Source organism: Pan troglodytes, chromosome 8 (assembly GCF_028858775.2).
Source record: "Pan troglodytes isolate AG18354 chromosome 8, NHGRI_mPanTro3-v2.0_pri, whole genome shotgun sequence".
In the NCBI taxonomy this organism is placed as follows: domain Eukaryota; kingdom Metazoa; phylum Chordata; class Mammalia; order Primates; family Hominidae; genus Pan; species Pan troglodytes.
The window spans coordinates 99,102,507-99,124,198 of record NC_072406.2 but is presented as its reverse complement, the minus strand read 5'-3'; the positions used below and the strand labels follow the sequence as shown (position 1 = coordinate 99,124,198).

Sequence of the window (21,692 nt, the reverse complement as noted above, 5' to 3'; positions counted from 1 at the left end):
GAGATTTGTTCTAGAAAGTTCTAGAAAGAGAAAAGGAAAAGAAAGAAAAAAGGGAAGAAACAAAAGAAATAATGGGAGAAAATTTCCCAGGTCTAAGAAAAGACCCCATTAGTACTAAGAAACAGAATGAATATATTTAGATATGGCCAGTTTCAACTTCCAACATCAATAATAAAAAGAAAATTCTATTTCTTGAAAATAAGTTAACCTGTATAACATGTCACTTATTAGATCCACATCAGACTTCTCACTGGCGACAAGGGATGCTAGAAGATCATGGAGTATCATCTTCAGAGTTAGATTCTATCTCCAGCTGAACTCCTAGCCAAGTATGAGGACAGGATCAAGTAATAAAAATTGCTTTTGAAATGTCTGACTAAAATCCCTCCCACAGCAGTGTAGGTCTTTCAGTGGAGACTTCCAATTTTTTATGTTTTTCAACACTGACCTGCATTTCAGTCATACAGTAGAGCAACAGATGTCATCATCTGGATTCTAAATTGGCTTTTAAAAATGGCTCTTCCATTAAAGAAAAACAAGGGGCCCAATATTTTCTTCACATCGCTTGAATATACATATATATATGTATATATATATGTGTGTATATATATGTATATATGTGTGTATATATATGTATATATATGTGTGTGTGTATATATGTGTGTGTGTGTGTGTGTGTGTATATATATATATATATATATTTTTTTTTTTTTTTGAGAGACGGAGTCTTGCTCTGTTGCCCAGGCTGGAATGCAGTGGTGCGATCTCAGCTCACTGCAACCTCCGCCTCCTGGGTTCAAGCGATTCTCCTGCCTCAGCTTCCCAAAGAGCTGGGACTACAGGCGAGTACCACCACACCCAGCTAATTTTTGTACCTTATAGTAGAGACAGGGTTTCACTATATGTTGGCCAGGCTGCTCCTGACCTCAGGTGGTCTGCCCGCCTCAGCCTCCCAGAGTGCCGGGATTAGAGGCATTAGCCACTGCACCCGGCCAAAAATATTTTCAATATAAACATTCCATATTGATTTTCACTTTGAGCTTCCTGCATAATGTTTAGAATGTGAGCCAGGCATGGTGGCATGGTCCCAGCTACTCAGGAGGCTGAGGTGGGAGGATGGCTTGAGATCAGGAGTTTGAGGCTACAGTGCATTATGATTATGCCTGTGAACAGCCGCTGCACACTAGCCTGGGTGACAGTGCGAGACTGTCTCTAAAAAAGACAAAATTAGGATATAAGCACTGAGGTGGATGTAGGGACATTGAGAGATATGGAATTGACTTAGATTTCATTTGAACAAAGACCACGAAGCTGCTAAGATTCAGAGGAGCAATAGGTTGATGGAATATGTGAATTAACAATTCCTATGTCAAAAGGAGATTATGGGCTGGGCGCAGTGGCTCATGCCTATAATCCCAGCACTCTGGAAGGCCAAGGTGGGCAGATCACCTGAGGTTGGGAGTTCGAGACCAGCCTGGCCAACATGGTAAACCCCGTCTCTACTAAAAATACAAAATTAGCTGAGTGTGGTGGTGCACGCCTGTAATCCCAACTTCTCAGGTGGCTGAGGCAGGAGAATTGCTTTAACCCGGGAGATGGAGGTTGCAGTGAGCTGGGATCACCCCACTGCGCTCCAGCCTGGGTGACAGAGCGAGACTCCACCTAAAAAAAAAAGAAAAAAAGATTATGAATGAACCTTTCAGCCCTAGTCCTTGCTCCCTTCCAAAAATATTTTTTATATGTGCCACTGCACTTGAAATAAGCCGCCATCTGGATCCCAGCATCGAGGTGACTCTCCCACTTCTGCTTATACCAGCACTCACACATTTAAGTCTCCATGCCTGCAGCAGTGCCGCTGATAGTAGGTGGCCTCTGCTCACTGCTGGCCACTTTCAGCGGTTTATGTCCACCCAGTCAAGACTGTATGCTCCAAGGGCTGAGCCAAGGCTGTGTAGGAGCGTGCACCTAACTTGATATAAGGATGACATGTCAGAAATGGTCAATATGCTACTACTATCAGCAAATGTTTCTCCAAGTGAAAACTTAGTAACTGACTTACTGTCTGCTTGAAACTATCTACAAGGATTAAACCTATTTTGGAAGAACAAGGATTAGACAATTCTGTTTCTTAATGTCTGCTCTGTTAATAATATTAAAGAAACCTTGGAATGGAGCAGTGAGACTAACAGATTGCTGGAAAGGAGAAATGAATACATTCATTCAGTGTTTCCACAGACAGAAGGAAAGCTGGCAAGCATTTGCAGTTCCCAGAAATCACTGAGTCTTCTTTACCAGGCTGCATCAGAGCGCCTGCGATTATTCTGAGAAACTTACAATGACACTGAACAGAGACTCCCGTGAGGAATCTGTAAGAGGCTATCTTCAGACACGCATTTCTTTTGAGGAACAATAATCAGTGCCACATCTCGTCTGTGATTTAACATGTTCAGTTCCCTAGGAAAAGGCAGCAGAAGGCACATTGCCGGGATGAATTCACATACACCTGAAAACAGCCCTGACTGACGGTGGGACTCAGTGCAGGTGGGAAAATGACAAGAAAGTATTGCACAGGAGGAGGAAAGCTATCCAAGGCTTCACTTCCCATTGCAGCAGGAGCATCTTAAGGCCAGGTAAATGCATCCCATCGCTCTAAGCTCATGAACTGCTAGCAGGAATGAAAATGAAAAGCTTTGTGAGTAGCAATATGGCAATGTTTTCCAAGAACCTTAGTTTTTCCATCTTAAAGGATCTTTTAAAAGTTCATATCCACTAGTCTCATTTTCAGAAATGTAATATAAGAAAATAAAGATTTATGTATAAGGATGCTTAATATCTATTTTTCAAAACAATGAAAATAATCCAAATATTCAATAGGGGATTGAGCACAGAAATTACTCCATCTTCTTAGTCAAATATTGTGCAGTCATTAAAAAAAAAAAGTTCTCAATGGCTATTTAATGGCATACCAGGATCCTAATATTACAAAAAATGCAACATAAAAAAGAATAAGGCCGGGTGCAGTGGCTCACTCCTGTAATCCCAGCACTTTGGGAGGCCGAGGTAGGCAGATCACTTGAGGTCAGGAGTTCGAGACCAGCCTGGGCCAACATGGTGAAACCGCATCTCTACTAAAATACAAAAATTAGCCGGGCGTGGTGGTGCGCACCTGTAATCCCGGCTACTTGGGAGGCTGAGGCAGGAGAATCACTTGAACCCAGGAGGCAGAGGTTGCACTGAGCCGAGATCGCGCTACTGCACTCCACCTTGAGTGACAGAGCAAGACTCTCTCAAAAAAAAAGATTGAAAAGAAACACTCAAATGTATATAGTGGTAATGTCTGGCAATAGAATTTTGAGTGATTTTTATTTGCTTTATTATTTCCTGTTGTTTCCCAAATTTTCTGCCATGAGTACATTTCCATAATCAGAAAACAATGTTTTGGCCGGGCATGGTGGCTCATGCCTGTAAGCTCAGCACTTTGGGAGGCCAAGGCAAGTGGGCCACCTGAGGTCAGGAGTTCGAGACCAGCCTGGCCAACATGGTGAAACCCTGTCTCTATTAAAAATACAAAAAATTAGCCAGGCATGGTGGCAAACACCTGTAGTTCCAGCTACTCGGGAGGCTGAGGCAGGAGAATTGCTTGAACCCAGGAGGCAAAGGTTGCAGTGAGCTGAGATCGTGCCATTGCACTCCAGCCTGGGCAACAAGAGCAAAACTCCGTCTCAAAAAAAAAAAAAGAAAAGAAAAAGAAAACAATGTTTTGTTTTGTTTTTTAAAGGAAAAACCCCTGCACTGTGATAGGTTTAGAAGTTCTCTATCTCCACAAGGCAAGCGTGTACCTACCTGTGCTCCATACTGGGTTTCTGGTAGTTGAAGTGTACATCTCAGGAACATATATGTACATACACTAACTTAATCATTACAAAAATCTCAACAGATGCCTTCTGATGCACAATACCGTCTGAGTGTAGCATCACAAAACACATCACTAAAGTATACTAAAATAAGGTTATTTACTTCAAAATGATACATTGGACATAATCTGTATATAGAACAAAGCAAGTAATGGTAAACTTAGTAAGGCACCTTTTAAACCAGATGCTGTACAAAATACATTTAGTGTGTTACACATCAAAGACGAATCTATATTTTTGGTGTTTTACAATTGCCTGATAAAACTGCTTGCTTTTACCCTTCTTTCAATGCCTATGTACAGTTTCCCCTAATGAAGCAATATGATATTTCCATTTTATACAATATATACTACATTTTAGTTTTTAAATGGGCCAGGACAAAGGTCACTAAAAGGGCTTAAATAATTCCATAGAAAACAGAATACAGAGCATAAGCTAAAATTACAATAGTTAATCCTTTACGAGAGCCATATTCACATACTTTCCTTATGGGACCATCATTACACGTGGCTTCACAGGATGCTGCGCTGGATTTTGGTTCTTAGGAACACACCTCCTCCCTGCGGTTTCCACTGTGACTCTCACAGCAGCACACTAAGGCAAGAGACGAGCTGTGGCACTGCTATTTTAACACCTGACTCAAAGTCAGTAATAAATATGACCACTTTTAAACACTACAAGGGCTATCATAATCTTTTGTTAAAATAAAAATCATTTCTGCTGTTGAAATGATTTTAGATATTTAGAAACATTTCAAAACAACATCTATGAAGTATGTTTATGAAAGCTGCCCTGGAATAAATTATTCAATATCAAATTTGATCCTGGGCCAACCCAAAGATGCATGATTCTTTAAAAACTATAGTGCATTTTTGTTCTAAACAGAACAAAGCATCTGAAGAAAAGTACTGATTGTTAGAGTAAATCAAAATTTGGCACGTTCTAGGAAAACATAATTTAAAAAAACTATAGGTCACTTTCTAAGTTTAGAAACACTTCTGGACACTGGAAAGGCAATGTAAAAATACTGATTAAAATAACTTTTGTGAAAATATTTCCGAAGAAATCGGATGCAAGTTTTATACATCAGAAACTTGTTCAGTAAGAACGCACAGTAAAAGCTTAGAATAAACAAACTGAAGGAAACCCTAATGTGCCTTTAATCCTAGAGCTATTTGCCAGCATAAAGAGAATTCACAAGGAGAACTCTCTTTGAGGGTTAACTTTTCCTGTTTATAGTCAGGTAGTTTGGTTTGTTTGCTTTTATATTTTAATTATTTAAAGAGCTATCTGAATGAAGCTACACACTTCAAAAACACTAAACTCCAAGTGGGACCAAATAATGGCTTCCAAGGTTTTACGAATTTACTAACTATGGTACTACATAATACTTCTTCTTGCTGGCCTATCATATTCTTTAAATATTTCACTTACTCGATGAGCTTCAGATTTAAGAATAAGAGTGGAAAGGAGAGACAAAAACTAAGTTTAATGCAACATTTTTGTTTTTTGTTATTTATTTATTTTTGTTTTTTGTTATCTATTTGTTTATTTGAGATGGAGTTTCGCTCTTTTGCCCAGGCTGGAGTGCAGTGACACGATCTCAGCTCACTGCAACCTCCACCTTCTGATTTCAAGCAATTCTCCTGCTTCAGCCTCCCGAGTAGCTGGGATTACAGGCACCCGCCACCACGCCTGGCTGAGTTTTTTATTTTTAGTAGAGATGGGGTTTCACCATGTTGGCCAGGCTGGTCTTGAACTCCTGACCTTGTGATCCACCCGCCTCAGCCTCCCAAAGTGTTGGGATTACAGGCGTGAGCCACCGCGCCTGGCCACATTTTTAGATTAAGATTCCAAAGACGGCAGCACTTGCTTTTTAAAGAACATGTTATACTAGAAAATGTTTTTATTGAGCAAGTTTCTAAGATTAACTCTTGATATCACTTTTGCTAGACCAAGTTAATTTTAAAAAACCATAATAGTGGTCTCATATACTGGCTGTAATTTTTTGCTTCCACATACCATTTGAACATTTCCAATAAACTTTGCCTGTCTTTATATTTTTATTAAGATGACAAATGATTTTAAAGATTATGGTATCAAGTCAAAAGTAAACCAAGATTTAAGTAAATTGGGTGTTCTAAGTGCAATCATATACGGCAACGCAGATTAAAATATTTGTATTTCTCAGTATACATATGGTGAAAAATTCTGAAAAAACAAGTTATTGGGTATTATCCATATGCAAATTTACTTATCTTGATGAACACTTCAGACTTTAATTATGGTAGATGAAACTTATTAATCAAAATGGTTAAGGCAAGTTTCAAATTTGTGAAATTTGATGTGCAGACAAATTTGTTAAGTTTTAACCTTAAATGATAGTCAAATTTTGGTAATGGGTGGACATATGCTGATTTCCTCCCATTTAATTTAAACCTTTTTGATGATGTTGTGATATAATCACATTTATTTTATGTTATAATCAAAACTATCTCACTTGATGTACTCATGAATTGTTTGCTCAGAATATTTAAAAAGCATTAAAGAAGTAAAAGTTTATGTAAATCAGATTTCTTGAGATAACAAGGCATCTATAAAATATGAACCATTTTGTTGAAGAACAGTTATACAGTGTAGCTACAGATACTGACTAGATACTAAATATTTCTGCCTGATTTTTCATTGTCTTCACAAGTTAGGGAATAGAAATCAAAAAACCAAAAATCTCAAATGATTTAGCTGTCCAAAACATATTTGACAGTTGATAAATTTATAACAGCTCTGACATATAAATTTCTAATTAGAGAATCCTTTCATTTGAAAAAATTGAGATGATATTACCCTAATGAAGTTTTTGCCTGAAGTTAACAAAGTCCTGGATTTGATATATTACTTTGAATGCATTAATTCTGAAAATTTATATTTAGTTCAACTTTATAACATTTCTTCCCTTAAGGATGGGATATGAGGTACACATGAGCTGGTTTCTACAGTATGAATGTATGTACATATATAAAGTATGGTTGTAAAGGAGTGGGTGATTTGCAAATAAAGCACATTATACACAAAATATAAATAACTTCCCTTTTAAAAGTTACTGAGAATAAAGAATACAGAACATGGTTATAGGCACTTACATTGCTATCAAATGCAGGAATTCACTTCAATAAGAAGTGCTTTCTTTGTAAGCATGGTTCATGGCAATAGAAGCTCCAACTTTGGAGTGGATGCTTTCTGTGACAAAAATAATAACCACAAAAAAAATGGTGGTTGAAGGAAAACAGTCCAAATTTACAGATGCTTTAAACTTCTTTTGGCCTTGGCATCAGCTTTCATGTTAAAAAATAAAGCTGGTGGGGAAGCTATCTCACTTGCAAAGTAAATGGCTTGTATGAGATTGGCGAATCTTGGTCAGATATTGCATTTTTAAAGCACAAAACCACCGGCCACCAATATCTTCCTGTGCATGCATATAAATTATTTTCTTCTAATTCAAATGGCAGCAGAGGAATCCTGGCGTGCATGTGCATGGAGACACACACACATCACTAAGGAGACAGGACAAACTATCATAAGCTAAGCAGTATCCCAAACACATCATCATCTATAGGCTGTTTTACAAAGGTAGAATACAAACGAACTGAATGTCTCAGGTAAAAGGCAAAGTCTATTTCTCCATCTCTGCTGCACTCATTTATCTTCTTAAGGCTTTCACAGAAAGCACCATTTTATGAACAGGCAATTCAGTACCCAGAGCTTGACTGGAGACACTAATCAGGATTGAAGTCTTGATGCAGTTCATAAAAACCCATTAAAAAAAAGGCATCAAAAACCACATTTAAAATAAAGCTGTCCATATATAAAGAATGAAGTGTTTAGAAGTTCCCAGCTTGTATCCTAATAAGAGTACTGAAAGGTTTAATATTAGCAGCCTGTGAACACGTAGTGAAGAAAGAGTCTGAGAACCAAGTTAACATCCTTATTCCACTCTAATTCCACCCATGCCATGGGTAAAAACAGTTCTTGCAGTCTAGAGTTTCTCCTCCGATGGTTTAACCATCAGATTTTTACATCTTGGGATTCAACCATCTTGGCAAGCGTCTTCTTAATTCTCAACGCTGTGAGTCTGGAGGCTGGATTGTGGGCCCAGCATTCTGACATTAGCTTCAAAACTGCTCGTAGACACTGAAAAGTAAAGAGATGTTTAGTGAGCAGAGAATATATTTGGTGGCATTTACGAATCACTTCTTCAGGGGACTGAGTTCCACTCACTTCATCACTGTTCCACCGATTAGACACAATTGGCCGCAAACGTTTGACACACACAACCTCACGCATATCTTCGTATGACGGATCACTCGGTACCATGTTGTAATATGGCAATTGGTACTCTTCCACGATCCCTATAAGGGAGTGAGAAAACATGGGCACAAAAATGGTTGCTGGACAAGATATACCAATCTAGTAAGCATCTTTTGCTAAACTATGGAACTAAAACGGATTCTTACACAAGAAAAAATATAGACACTATGATTCACTCTTAATAGTAGACGTATGTTTTTCTCTTATTTATGTCCAACTATTTCCTCTACCTCCACCAGGGATGTCATCACAACTGTGATAGAGTCCATCGACAAAGGGCATATCAATCTTCCTTAAAAAAAAATAAGCAAGGCAAAATCAGCCATTTACCCTAAAGTATAATTATTTACTTATATGGTTGTTCCTACTAATGAATAGTTTTTATTATTTTGCTTCATTTTGCTCTGCAGTAGAAAGACTTATGAGGTGCAGATAAGGGTTCACACAGCAGGCCTGAGACCTTCCCTTAGGAAAGGCGGCTTGCAAGGTTTGGCCTTGGCCAGTGCCCGGGTACACAAATGGTAAACAGTTCCCTACATGGATATAAAACTTCCCGGAAACGGTGAGGGTAACTCACCACTCCTGGGCTGCTTGTGCAAACAATGTGGTGTGTACTGCACGTCTGCTTTCCTGCTGGAATTCTAGTACATGCCAGGCAGAGGATGCCTATGTGACCAGCCTCCAGTAAAATCTCTGGGTGCCAAGTCTCTAAGGAGCTTTCCCGAATGAGAACACTTTGTATGTGTTGTCACAACTAGTAAGAGGAATGAAGCACGCCCTGACTCCGCTGGGACAGGACTCTGGGAAGCCTCGCCTGGTTTTCTAAACTTGGCTGATTTTGATTTGTATCCTTTCACTGGGATAAATGTTAGCCATCGGGACAACCACATGCCGAGTCCTGTGGTCCTTCAAGTGAAACTGCACAACCTGGGGGTGGTCTTGGGGACTCTGACGTATGTGACATCTAAATTACGTAACTGCCAGCAATTGCACTCCTAGGTGTATACCCAAAAGAAAGGAAATCAGCTAACCGAAGAGATACCTGCACCCTCATGTTTGCTGCAGCACTGTTCACAATAGCCAAGATGTGGAAGCAACCTAAGTGACCATCAACAGATGAACAGATCAAGAAAATGTGGCACCTACACACAATGGAGTATCATTCAGCCAGAAAAAAGAATGAGATTCTGCCTTCTGAAATAACATGGAGGAACAGGATGTCATAACGTTGAGTAAAATAAGCCAGGCACAGAAAGACAAACTTCACATGTTCTCACTTACTTGTGAGATCTAAAAATCAAAACAACTGAACTCATGGAGATAGAGAACAGAAGGATGGTTACCAGAGGTTGGGAAGGGTAGCAGCGGACTGGGGGGGGATGTTTAATGAGTAGAGACAAAATAGAAGAATGAATAAGTATTTGGTATTTTATAGCACAACGGGGAGGACTACAGTTAGTAATAATTTAATTGTACACTTAAAAATAACTCAAGGAGTATAACTGGTTGGTGAAACAAAGGATAAATGTCTGAAGGGACAGATATCCAATTCTCCAAGATGTGATTATTACACATGGCATGCCTGTATCAAAATAACTCCTTATCCAATAATATATACACCTACTATGTGCCCACAAAAATTAAAAAATAAAAAGTTATATAACTGGAGCTGTTATTTTTAAAATGATGAGTAAATCAACATAATCAGAAACTACTCAAGGAAACTCCCACCTCCTGTGATACAACGACGAGCCATCTCCCAAATGATTAGGCCGAAGCTGTAGATGTCAGCCATGATGTAGGGCTGGAAGTGGTTTTTGTTCAGGCTTTCGTCCAGCACTTCTGGAGCCATATAGCGTTTGGTGCCCACCCTGGTATTCAAGGGCACATCAACTTCATTTGTGTCACTGAAACAAAAGAAAGCCAAGGTCCAAGTTGAGGGCCAAAAATAAAATAGTTTATCTTGTATTTTTGTCCTATTTTATAAAAGCTTCCTTTTCTCCTTGGGGCCAGATGCATTGTGGAATTTAGCATTTTTCAGATTTTTCTTTAAATACATGCTACATACTACATGACATCCTCAGCAGGGTTGGGGCAGCACTCTTAATCCAACTCAGTACTCAGTACTGTGTCTACAGCAAAACACTAAGTCCGATAGTCCTCCTCAACTGGATAAGGGCAATACACACCTCACATCCGTTCAGGTCAGGTTTTGTCACTAAATAAGTCTGGTGTCTAAGAAAGAGGACAACACTGAATATAAGATAAAGTTAAGCCAGGCAGGGTTGCTCATGCCTGTAATCTCAGCACTTTGGGAGGCCAAGGCAAGCGCATCACCTGAGGTCAGGTGTTCAAGATCAGCCTGGCCAACATGGTAAAACACTGTCTCTACAAAATACAAAAGTTAACCAGGGGTGGTGGCACATGACTACAATTCCAGCTACTTGGGAGGCTGAAGCACGAAAATTACTTGAACCTGGGAGGCGGAGACTGCAGTGAGCCGAGACCATGCCACTGCACTCCAGCCTGGGCAACAGAGTGAGAATCTCTCTCAAAAAAGAAAAGAAAAGAAAAGAAAAGAAAAAGATAAAGTAGTAGATAATTATGTCTGAGAAGTGGTGAATATGAAAATACAAGAGGAATCGCTTGCTTTTACCACTCTCATATGATACACTAAGGCTTTGTGACATAGGATTACATTTTCTTCTTTATGGGTCCCATCAAGAGAGTTCTGTTGTTAGCAATGTTTACATGATCATACTGACAATTAGTAATAATTACTCTAAAGCAGTGATCAATATAATGCGTTGTATTTTCCTATAGCATCTGATAAATATCTGAGCCAACAAATACTACACTGACTCAGAACACTGTAACAGATTTAAATGTCTCTTACAGTTGTTTTAAAGACTGGTACTTTTATATTACAGCCTAAAATGAATTCTGAAATGTAAAGCAGCCACTCCATTCTAGAATTACAAGATTAAAATGGTTTCAAAGGTTTCCTAAAAATTTGTAATTTCTAACACTTGCATTTGTTTTAAAATACTGACACTATCAAGTGGTGACAGAAAAATGACATCCTTATCTCTACTGCTTACAGGTGTGTAAACTGAGGCACACTCCTGAAAGAAATAATATGCAACATACCATAGTTTAATATGTATAAACTCACTGCCTCAGCAGGCCCTTCTCTAGGAATCCATCATGAAGAAATGCTTGTACAAGTGCACAAGGATCAAATATATAATATATGGTTAAAATACAACAATGTTCATTAAAAAACCTTTTCATAATCAACTGAAGACACCTTTAATGTTCATCAGTTGGGTCTTAAGAATAAACTACAGTACCTCCACATATGGAAAACTCTGCATCTGTTAAAAAGAATGAAGTAGATTTACATCAGCTGAAATGGAAGGATGGCTAAGACTATATGGCTCACACCTGTAATCCCAGCACTTTGGGAGGATCAGCTGAGCCTAGGAGTTTGAGACCAGCCTAGGCAACACAGTGAGACCCCATCTCCGCAAAAAATAAAAACATTAGCTAGGTGTGGCAGTGCATGCCTGTAGTCCCAGCTACTCAGGAGGCTGAGGTGGGAGGATTGCTTGAGCCCATGAGGTCGAGGTTGCAGTGAGCTAAGATCACACTACTATACTCCAGCCTGGGCAACTGAGTGAGACACTGTCTTTAAAAAAAAAAAAAAAAAACACCAAAAAAAAAAAAATATATATATATAAAGAATTATGTATAGGAGAAGTAGGACACAATTTTTGTAAAAAGAACAAAATCCCCCCAACTATACATTTATGTAACTAAAAATGAGCATATGCACATTTTTAGAATTCCATTATCTTGAATACAAATAGGGAAAATCTTTTGGAAATTAAAATAATTTCAAAACAGTGGGGGCAAAGAACCACTCACCTGTTGAATTTAACAGCAAGGCCCAGGTCAGCAATGCAGCAACTCCCATTTTTCTTGATGAGGATGTTTTTGCTCTTTAGGTCTCGATGAGCAATTGCGGGCTTTCCTTGGGTGCCATAAATTTCTGTGTGCAGGTGGCACAGACCACAGGCAGCTGAATAAGCCAATTTAAGCAGGGCTCTGGTGTCCAGTGTAGCACATTTCAGGAAGTCATAGAGAGATCCATTTTCATGGTAATCAGTAATCAAATAGAGCTGAGTCCAGGAACCTGTACCTTTAATGTCTGCCGCTATGAAACCTGTCCAGTTGATGAGTTTAAAAGGTTAGTTATCATCAGAGATAGGCTAGGGAGAAGTAATGCTCATTCTGGATACTGAGAAAACTTAGGTATCATGTGCAGATAGTGAAACTTTAATTCGCCTGACACCAAGTCGTGAATGTGTTACTAAAAATTATATTTCTACATTTACACATATAACTGTACTTCTACAATAAATTTATAATAATCTTAATCATGAAAGTGATAATAGGATTAAGAAAAAGATCATATATGCTGTGTGTGGTGGCTCACACCTGTAGCACTTTGGGAGGCCAAGGCAGGAGGATCACTTGAGGTCAGGAGCTTGAGACCAGCCTGGCCAACATGGCGAAAACCCGTCTCTACTAAAAATACAAAAATTAGTTGGGCATGGTGGCACATGCCTGTGGTCCTGGCTACTCTGGAGGCTGAGGCAAGAGAATCACTTGAACCTGGCGGCGGAGGTTGCAGTGAGCCAAGATGGCGACACTGCACTCCAGCCCGAGCGACAGAATGAGACTCCGTCTCAAAAAAAAAAAAAAAAAAGAAAAGAAAAGGAAAGAAAAGAAAAAGATGACATATTATACAAATAACCTGGAGAATATTATCAATCTACATGATTCTCTAGTAGAAAAGGCTCTCAATTTCAAAGCAAAAAGTGGACACTTTTATAAAATTAAGAATGTTCAACTAAGAGTTAGCTCCTAATTAAGCCAACTCCCATTTGCCCATCAGTGACTCATCACAGCTGCCTTTTCAGTCTGGCTCGTTGACTGCCAGGTCCACAGTCCTGCTCTTTTCCTTTCTCTCCTACCCTCTTCCCTCCAGAAAAAGGTCAGTGAGTGCTATGTACTGAGCTGAACAGTGCTCCCCGACAAAATTCATGTCTAAAATCCATGTCATCTATAAACGTGACCCTATTTGGAAAGAGGGTCTTTGCAGATGTAATCAAGTTAAGATGACTCATACAGGATTAGCGTGGGCCCGAATTCAACGGCTGGTGATGTTATAAGGTGGAAATGTGGACCCAGGCACCCAGGGACAAGGCCACCTGATGACAGAAACGGAGACTAGAGTGTTGTCTATACTAAGCCAAGGAACACCAAAAATTCCTGGCCACCAACCAGTAGCAAGAGGAGGCAAGGAAGGCTCCTCCCCTAGAGTATTCAGAGACACAACAGCTCTGCCAACACCTTGGTTTTAAACTTCTAGCCTCGAAAACTGTGAGTAAATACGTTTTGGAGGTTGAAGCCACCCAGTTTGTGGTAATTGATACAGCAGCCCTAGGAAACTAATACAATTGCCTGCTTGGCAACATGCTATGGGCTCTCCAAATTAAAGGGAGGAAAACAGGAGGTGAAGGGAAAAAAAACTCAGGATAGCCAGATCGGCTTATGTACCTGACTGACCAGCTCATACCTAAATTACTTTGCTATTGTGTAAATGTGGAGATGGGGGGAAACACACATTAAACACAGAACGTACAATGAAACTGCATGTTGGGCTGTTGAGCTTATGAAAGGGAAAAGGCACATATGTTAATGTTACCCTAAATCACTGCTTAAGTTATCTATAAAAGACTGGGTTTTCATTACTATGGGAGTAAGTCCAATAAACTTGTATTATTTTCCATTTGAAACTCACTGCTGTTTCTTCAGCTGGTTAGTAAAGAAAGATCTTGGTTGGCATTCCGGACTATGTTTTATTTAAACCGTGTATTCTACTAGGTTTCCTTTAGCCAAATGTATATAGTTGAACTCACACATTTTCAAAGCACATATGGAGGCTTCCACCTGTACCTCACTAGCCTTGTCAAAAAATGAAATTGACTGAATCAGTGTGTACCCACCAAGTATGTTTTCATGGCGCATTAGCACAGTTTGGTAGATTTCTGTTTCTCGAAACCAGCTGGCTTCTTCAGTGGTAAAGAATACTTTCACTGCCACTTTTTCGCCACGCCATTTGCCCATCCATACTTCTCCATATCGGCCTTTACCAACTTGCCGGACCATCTGAATCTGTTTGGCAATAGTTCGCTGAACCTTTATAGAAAAAAGTAAAAGGTTTGAGCTCTTGATGAAAGAAACCCATTAAGACTGGCAAAGGGGTAGTCCATCTCATCAAAAAGCATGGTGTACCCAACCAACTCCAGTTAAAAACTTATAATGTACTTTTTTTTTTTTTTTTTGAGATGGAGTCTCGCTCTGTCACCCAGGATGGAGTGCAGTGGCGCGATCTCGGTTCACTGCAACCTTCACCTTTTAGATTCAAGTGATTCTCCTGCCTCAGCCTCCCAAGTAGCTGGGATTACAGACACCTGCCACCATGCCCAGCTAATTTTTTTGTATTTTTAGTAGAGATGGGGTTTAGCCATGTTGACCAGGCTGGTCTTGAACTCCTGACCTCAGGTGATCCGCCCCACCCCCGGCCTCCCATAATGCTGGGATTACAGGCGTGAGCCACCATGCCCGGCCATAATGTACTTTAAAGTATGAAACAATGTACAATGTATTCTGAAATCATAAACAGGTTATTCAAGTGGCTGGCTGTTTGCAAAAATGGTCATAATAATTACCCTCCCAGTGCACACAGTCGTGGGTAGTCTTTGTCCACAGACTCAGGGCTTAGGCCACATGACTTGCTTTGGATAAAAGAACAACAGCGAACGTGATGCAAGCAAAGACCTGACAAATGTTTGTGGACTGGGGCTTGCCCCCTTCCTGCTGCTTTGGGAACCCTGTGACCAAAAAATAATGGCAGCATGAACTGTCGGCCAAGGGTGTGAACTACACCACCTAGCTCTAGCTAAGCAAGTCCAACAAATGAACTGCCCCACAGACTCACAGAATGAGAAATAATGTTTGTTGCTTCACAGCACTAAGTTTTGGGGTGGTTTATTATGCAGCAAAGTCCAAATAACAGTTAAAGATCTTAAAAATCCCATCTATAAGACCCTGCCTGATCTGGCCTGGTCCCATTATTTGCTTTGACCACCCACCCACAAACCTCGTTTGACTTATCTCAACTTTTAGAATTCACTCAAGCTTATTCCTGTCTCTGGGTTTTTTTGAATGTCCAGTTCCCTTTACTCAGAGTGCTATTTTCTCACTTAAACACCTTCATAGCATACAAAACCTCTCAGTTGCTGCACTTAACACAATCATAACTTTATTCTTATTTACATATATATTTGCTTGAATTCCATCCCCTGCTCACAGAATATAGGTATTTATTTGGGACAATATCAGAAGTACTTTAATATTTGTTAAATAAAAGATGTACATGGATTGTTATCTTTCATTTTCAGAAGCATTAGTGATCATTCTAAATTAAAAAGAACATTATGCTCCAAGTTGGAAATGCTTCTAAAATGGACTAGATTTAGTGCAAAGCTAAAGTGACTTTATGTATCATTTATTATAGAATCCTTTTGTAAATTTTGTTCTGTTTTTTTGAGACAGAGTCTCGCTCCGTTGCTCAGGCTAGAGTGCGGCGGCCAATCTCAGCTCACTGCAACTTCTGCCTCCCCAGTTAAAACGATTTCCTGCCTCAGCCTCCCGAGCAGCTGGGATTACAGGCATCTGCCACCACGTCCAGCTAATTTTTGTATTTTTAGTAGAGACAGGGTTTCACCATGTTGGCCAGACTGGTCTCGAACGCCTGACCTCAAGTGATCTGCCTGCCTCAGCCTGTAAGCTTTTAAGTCAAGATTATTGAGGTATAATTTATATAAAATGTACCCTTTTTGAGAAAAGTGCAACAAGCCTTGGACAAATCTATATCATGTAATCACCAATACCACAATTAAGATACAGAATATTTTAATAACGTAAAAAAATTCTCACTTTTTGGCCAGGCGTGGTGGCTCACGCCTGTAATCCCAACACTTTGGGAGGCCGAGGCGGGTGGATCACCTGAGGTCAGGAGTTCAAGACCAGCCTGGCCAACATGGTGAAACCCTGTCTCTACTTAAAAAAAAAATACAAAAATTAGCTGGGCGTGGTGGTGCATGCCTTAATCCCAGCTACTTGGGAGGCTGAGGCAGGAGAATCACTTTTGTGTAGCCTTTTGTGTCTGGCTTCTTTCATGTAGCATAAAATACTTTTGAAATTCACCCACTGTTGCTGCTACATGTGTTAGAAGTTGTTCCTTTTTACTGATGAGTAATATTCCACTGTATGAATGTACCAGCATTTGTTTATTCATTTAGCAATTCATGAGCTTTGGGGTTGTTTCCAGTTTATGTCTATTATAAATAAAACTGCTATAAACATTCACATTCAGGCCTCTGGTGTGGACAAGTTTTCATATCTCTTGGGTAAATAATTAGCAGAAGGATTGCTTCATTGTACGGAAAGTATGCCCTTAACTTTCCAGGCAATTGTCAAACTATTTTTCAAAATAGCCATACCATTTTGCATTCCAACCAGCAATGTATGAGATTTCTAGTTGATCTACATCCTTGGCACCACTTAATATTGTCAGTCTTAGCTATACTAGTGGATGTGCAGTAGTATCTTACTGTGTTTAATTTGTATATCCCTGTCGATGCTGAGCATCTTTTCATGTGCTTGTTTGCCATTCTTATATCCTCTTCGGGGAAGTGTCTGTTCAAATCTTTTGTCCATTTTTTAAAAAAATTGGGTTGTCTTATTATTGAGTTGCAAAAGGTCTTTATATATTTTGCACAAAAACCCTGTATCAGATCTGTTTTGCCAATCTGTGACTTGTCTTCTCATTTTCTTAAGTGTCTTCTAAATAGCAGAAGTTTTAAATTTTGATAAAGCCTGATTTATCATTAAAAAAAAGATTTGTGTTTTTTATGTACTGAAGAAGTCTGCCCAAGGTCAGAATAATTTTTTCAGACATTTTCTTTTAGAGGTTTTTACTTCAACTTTTACATTTAGGTCTATGCTACATTTCAAGTTAATTTTGTATAGAGTGAGGAGGTAAGGACTGAGATTAACTTCTTGGTAAATGGATTCCTGATATTTCCTGTACCATCTGTTAAATGGACTGCCTTTTTCCAATTGAATTACTTGGGCACCTTTTTGTTTTTTTTTTTTAATCAATTAACCATATTAAGTGCATGTTCCTTTCTAAACTCCATAATCTGTTCCATTCATCAATACATCTATCCTTATGCCAGTACCAAATTGAGATCATTATTGAGTTTTACGGTAAGTCCAGAAATCAGGTAGTGATTCCTCTTTGTTCTTCTACTTCAAAATTGTTTTGGCTCTTCTAGTCCTTTGCATTTCCATATAAATGTTAGAATATACATCAATTGCTAAAAAAGTTTGCTCTGATTTTCATTTGGATTCGAATGAAATTACACACCAATTTGAGGAAAACTGAAATCTTAATACTAAGTCCTCAGATTTATAAACATCTCCACTTATTTAGGGCTTTATTAATTTCTTTCAGCAATGTTTTATAATTTTCAGTGTGCAGGTCTTGCATAAATTGTTAGGCTTATTCTAAATATTTCATGGTTTTTGATGCTATTTTAAATACTGTTTTTATAATTACCTGTTTGTTGCTAGAGCATATAAATTCAATGGTATTTGTACAATGACTCTGTATTCTGCAACCTGATAAAGTCATTTACTGGCTGCAGTAGTTTTATTGTACCATTCTTGGGATTTTCTACGTAAACAATCATGTTGTCTGCCTATGAAGGCAGTTTTACTTTTACCTTTCCAATTCAATTAGAGTTATTTAATAAGATGAATTTCAAAATTAGAGATCAGGGTGGGTGCGGTGGTTCACACCTGTAATCCCAGCACTTTAGGAGCCAAGGTGGAAGGATCACTTGAGGCCAGGAGTTTGAGACCAGCCTGGCCAACATGGAGAAACCTCATCCCTCAGAAAAAAAAAAAAAAAAAAAAAAAAAAAAAAAAAAAAATTAGCCAGGCTTGGTGGTGCATCTGGTAATTCCAGCTACTTCGGAGGCTGAGACGGGAATTGCTTGAACTTGGGAAGCAGGGGTTGTAGTGAGCCGAGACTGGGCCACTGCACTCCAGCCTGGGTGACAGAGCAAGACTATCTCAATACAATTAAAATAAAATAAAGTAAAATAAAATAAAATAAGAAGAGATTAGTTTCTTTCAACTAATACAATTAAAAACTTAAACCTATCTGGATATCTAGTGTTCATAATACAGGTCCTCTCAAGTAAGAGTTCCTTCAACCCAAAACTCTGAGTATTTCCACATATAAATGAACCTGCTGGGATTATTTTTTTTTTCCCTGATACCAAGAATCCGTCCAAATTTGTTGGAATTTATTTGTAATTCCCTTTAAAATTATTTTTTATTGAACTATGTGTTTTGGTAGTAGTATATTGAGAGAAGCATCCTCTCTAAGAATATCTGTTGAAACTTCTTTTTTATTTCAGAATCTGAAATAGTTACAATTCCCTCAATCAATCAGTTTAAACTTACAGATGCAAGGAATCTTACACCTGATTCCTCTTTAAGTTGGCTGGTAAAATGCTTAGAGCAAAACTTGTGAGCTAACTCTTGCCTTTCATATAGGACTTCGTGATCTAACTTCCCCTGCCTTTCTCTGTAGGACTTGGTTCCTATAACCTGGTTTATAGCTCTATCTTACTTGACTATTCTATTTTTCTTGGTTCATATTTCTTATTTTTAACTAATTTCACCTTGCAATACTGCATACCTCTTTCTAAATAAGGAGAAAAAAATGTGTCCATTATTGTTCCCTGATCTGCAATAATTATACTGTCCACCATCATGAGGACACATTCTAAATCAACACACCATTCATGTCTATGGGAACGTTTAACTTACCAATAAAGGTAGTCCAGACCCACTACCAGAACTTTGTGACTGGTCAATAAGGTCTTTTAGTGATTCTCCAACTGGAATAAATGCTTCATCCTGTTCCAAATCACGGTTGTAACGACGTCTGCTTGAGATGCTCTTGCAATAATGTCTTTTAAAAAAGCAGAAAACAATCTACATTAAAAATGAAAAACTATAAAACCCTAAGAAAAACCTTGAGGTTCTCTATACCGTTATCCTTCCCTCAGACAAAATCCTATCCAAATTAGTCTTATCATTGGATAATATATCCTGTTAAATACATCTAGAAATGGAGTTCAGAGTTCTATGTATCATGTTAAAACAGAAAGATGTCTATAGTGTATTGGCATGTAAAAAGACACTATCAAAATCAGATGTGAAGTGTCATCCTAGCTATAAAAAAATACGACTTCAAATAATCACAATATACATTTCCTTACATTCCAACCCAAACCTCGAAGTCATATTTTCAGACTTTTGCCAACTTGATAGATATGAAACAATGCCTTCTTTTAATATGCTTTCCTCTGGTTACTAGCAAAATTGAATTTTTTTCCACAGTTCAGCTTTTTTTTTTTTCTGTGAACTGCCTATTCATATTTTTAACAAATACTTATTTTTTGAGATAGAATCTAGCTCTGTTGCCCAGGCTGGAATGCAGTGGTACGATCTCAGTTCACTGCAACCTCTGCCTCCCAGGCTCAAGCGATCCTCCCACCTCAGCCTCCTGAGTAGCTGGGACTACAAGTACGTGCCACCATGCCCAGCTAATTTTTTTTTGTATTTTTAGTAGAGATGGGGTTTTGCTATGTTGCCCAGGATGGTCTCGAACTCCTGAGCTCAAGCGATCTGCCATGTTGGACTCCCAAAGTGCTGGGATTACAGGCGTGAGACACTATGCCTGACCAATCTATTTGTGTTTATTGCACATTATTCAATTGAAGTGTTCCCTGAACTCTTCTCCTCATTGATTTGTAGGCGTTCATTATATAATCTGTATACCAAATGTTGACAATTGTGTTTCAACAATCTTCTCAGTCCGTGATTATTGCAGCATTCTCTTTATGGCATTTTTATGTCAGTTTTTAAATTTTAGTACAGACAAATTACTTCATCTTTACTCTTTTTGACATGCTTTTGTCTCTTAAGACAACCTTCCAATCCTAATGTCAAGAAATATGTTCTCAAGGTTTAAATTTTTTTTTTTTTTTTTTTTTTTTTTTTGAGACAGGGTCTCACTCTGTCACCCAGGCTAGAGTGTAGTGGCACGATCTCAGCTCACTGAAGCTTCAACCTCCTGGGCTTAAGTGATCCTCCCACCTCAGCCTCCCAAGTGGCTGGGACTACTGGTATGTTCCACTATGCCTGGCTAATTTTTGTATTTTTCATAGACATGAGGTTTCACCATGTTGCCCAGGCTGGTCTCAAACTCCTGGGATAGGGAGTTGATTTGACCACAGGAGTTCGAGATGAGACCAGCCTGGGCTCAAAGCAATCCTCCTGCTTTGGCCTCCCAAACTGCTGAGATTACAGGTGTGACCCACTGTGCCTGGCCTGGTTTTAACATATTGATTCTCTCATTTAGTCGTATGGTCCATTCAGAATGTATAATATATAATGGAAACTAAGAAACAAATTAAAGTATTTTCCATATAAATAGCCCAATGTACTTAACCATTATAATTTTATTTTTAAAACTTTATATGGGTAATTGACTCAAATAGTTTAAAATCCAAGACACAAAAGGGTATATGGCAAAAAAAAATCCTCCTCCCAGCTCTATCCCTAAGCTATCAAGTTCACTTCCTTAGAAGAGAACTATTACCCTGTTTCCTTAGAAACAAAACTACTTCTGGTTTCTCTGGTAATCTGGAGAGACACTGATGCCGTTCTGCATCTTGCTTCTTACCTGGGGTATCATTCTACGTAAGTACACAAAGTGTCACCTTTTTCTTTAATGGCTAGATAGTATTCCACTGTATAGCTGCTAACCATTCACCTATTGGTAATCTTTATTTTTATTTTTCTTTATTTATTTTGAGATGGAGTCTTACTCTGTCCTCCAGGCTGGAGTGCAATGGCGCAATCTCAGCTCACTGCAACCTTTGCCTCCCGGGTTTAAGCAATCCTCCCTGCCTCAGCCTCCTGAGTAGCTGGGATTACAGGTGGCTGCCACCACACCTGGGTAATTTTTGTATTTTTTTTTTAGTAGAGATGGGGTTTCACCATGTTGGCCAGGCTGGTCTTGAACTCCTAACCTCAAATGATCCACCTGCTTCAGCCTCCCAAAGTGCTGGGATTACAGATGTGTGCCACTGCGCCCGGCCACCTACTGGTAATATTTAGATGGTTTCT

At 38.9% G+C, this 21,692-nt stretch overlaps 1 protein-coding gene across 15 annotated transcripts in view; it reads right to left on the bottom strand.

Moving 5' to 3' along the window:
• Positions 1-6,511: 6,511 nt before the first annotated feature.
• Positions 6,512-21,692, bottom strand: part of BMPR1A (bone morphogenetic protein receptor type 1A) — a 169,189-nt gene continuing 154,008 nt past the window's right edge. For all 15 annotated transcript variants that reach the window (XM_063780812.1, XM_063780811.1, XM_063780799.1 and 12 more), the window contains 6 exons: positions 19,323-19,467; positions 14,357-14,549; positions 12,210-12,507; positions 10,011-10,186; positions 8,190-8,320; positions 6,512-8,102 (listed from right to left, as the gene is read on the bottom strand). In XM_063780812.1, the coding sequence (XP_063636882.1) occupies positions 7,977-8,102; positions 8,190-8,320; positions 10,011-10,186; positions 12,210-12,507; positions 14,357-14,549; positions 19,323-19,467 (1,069 nt within the window). In that variant the 3' untranslated portion in view covers positions 6,512-7,976. The remainder of the gene's footprint in view (positions 8,103-8,189; positions 8,321-10,010; positions 10,187-12,209; positions 12,508-14,356; positions 14,550-19,322; positions 19,468-21,692) is intronic.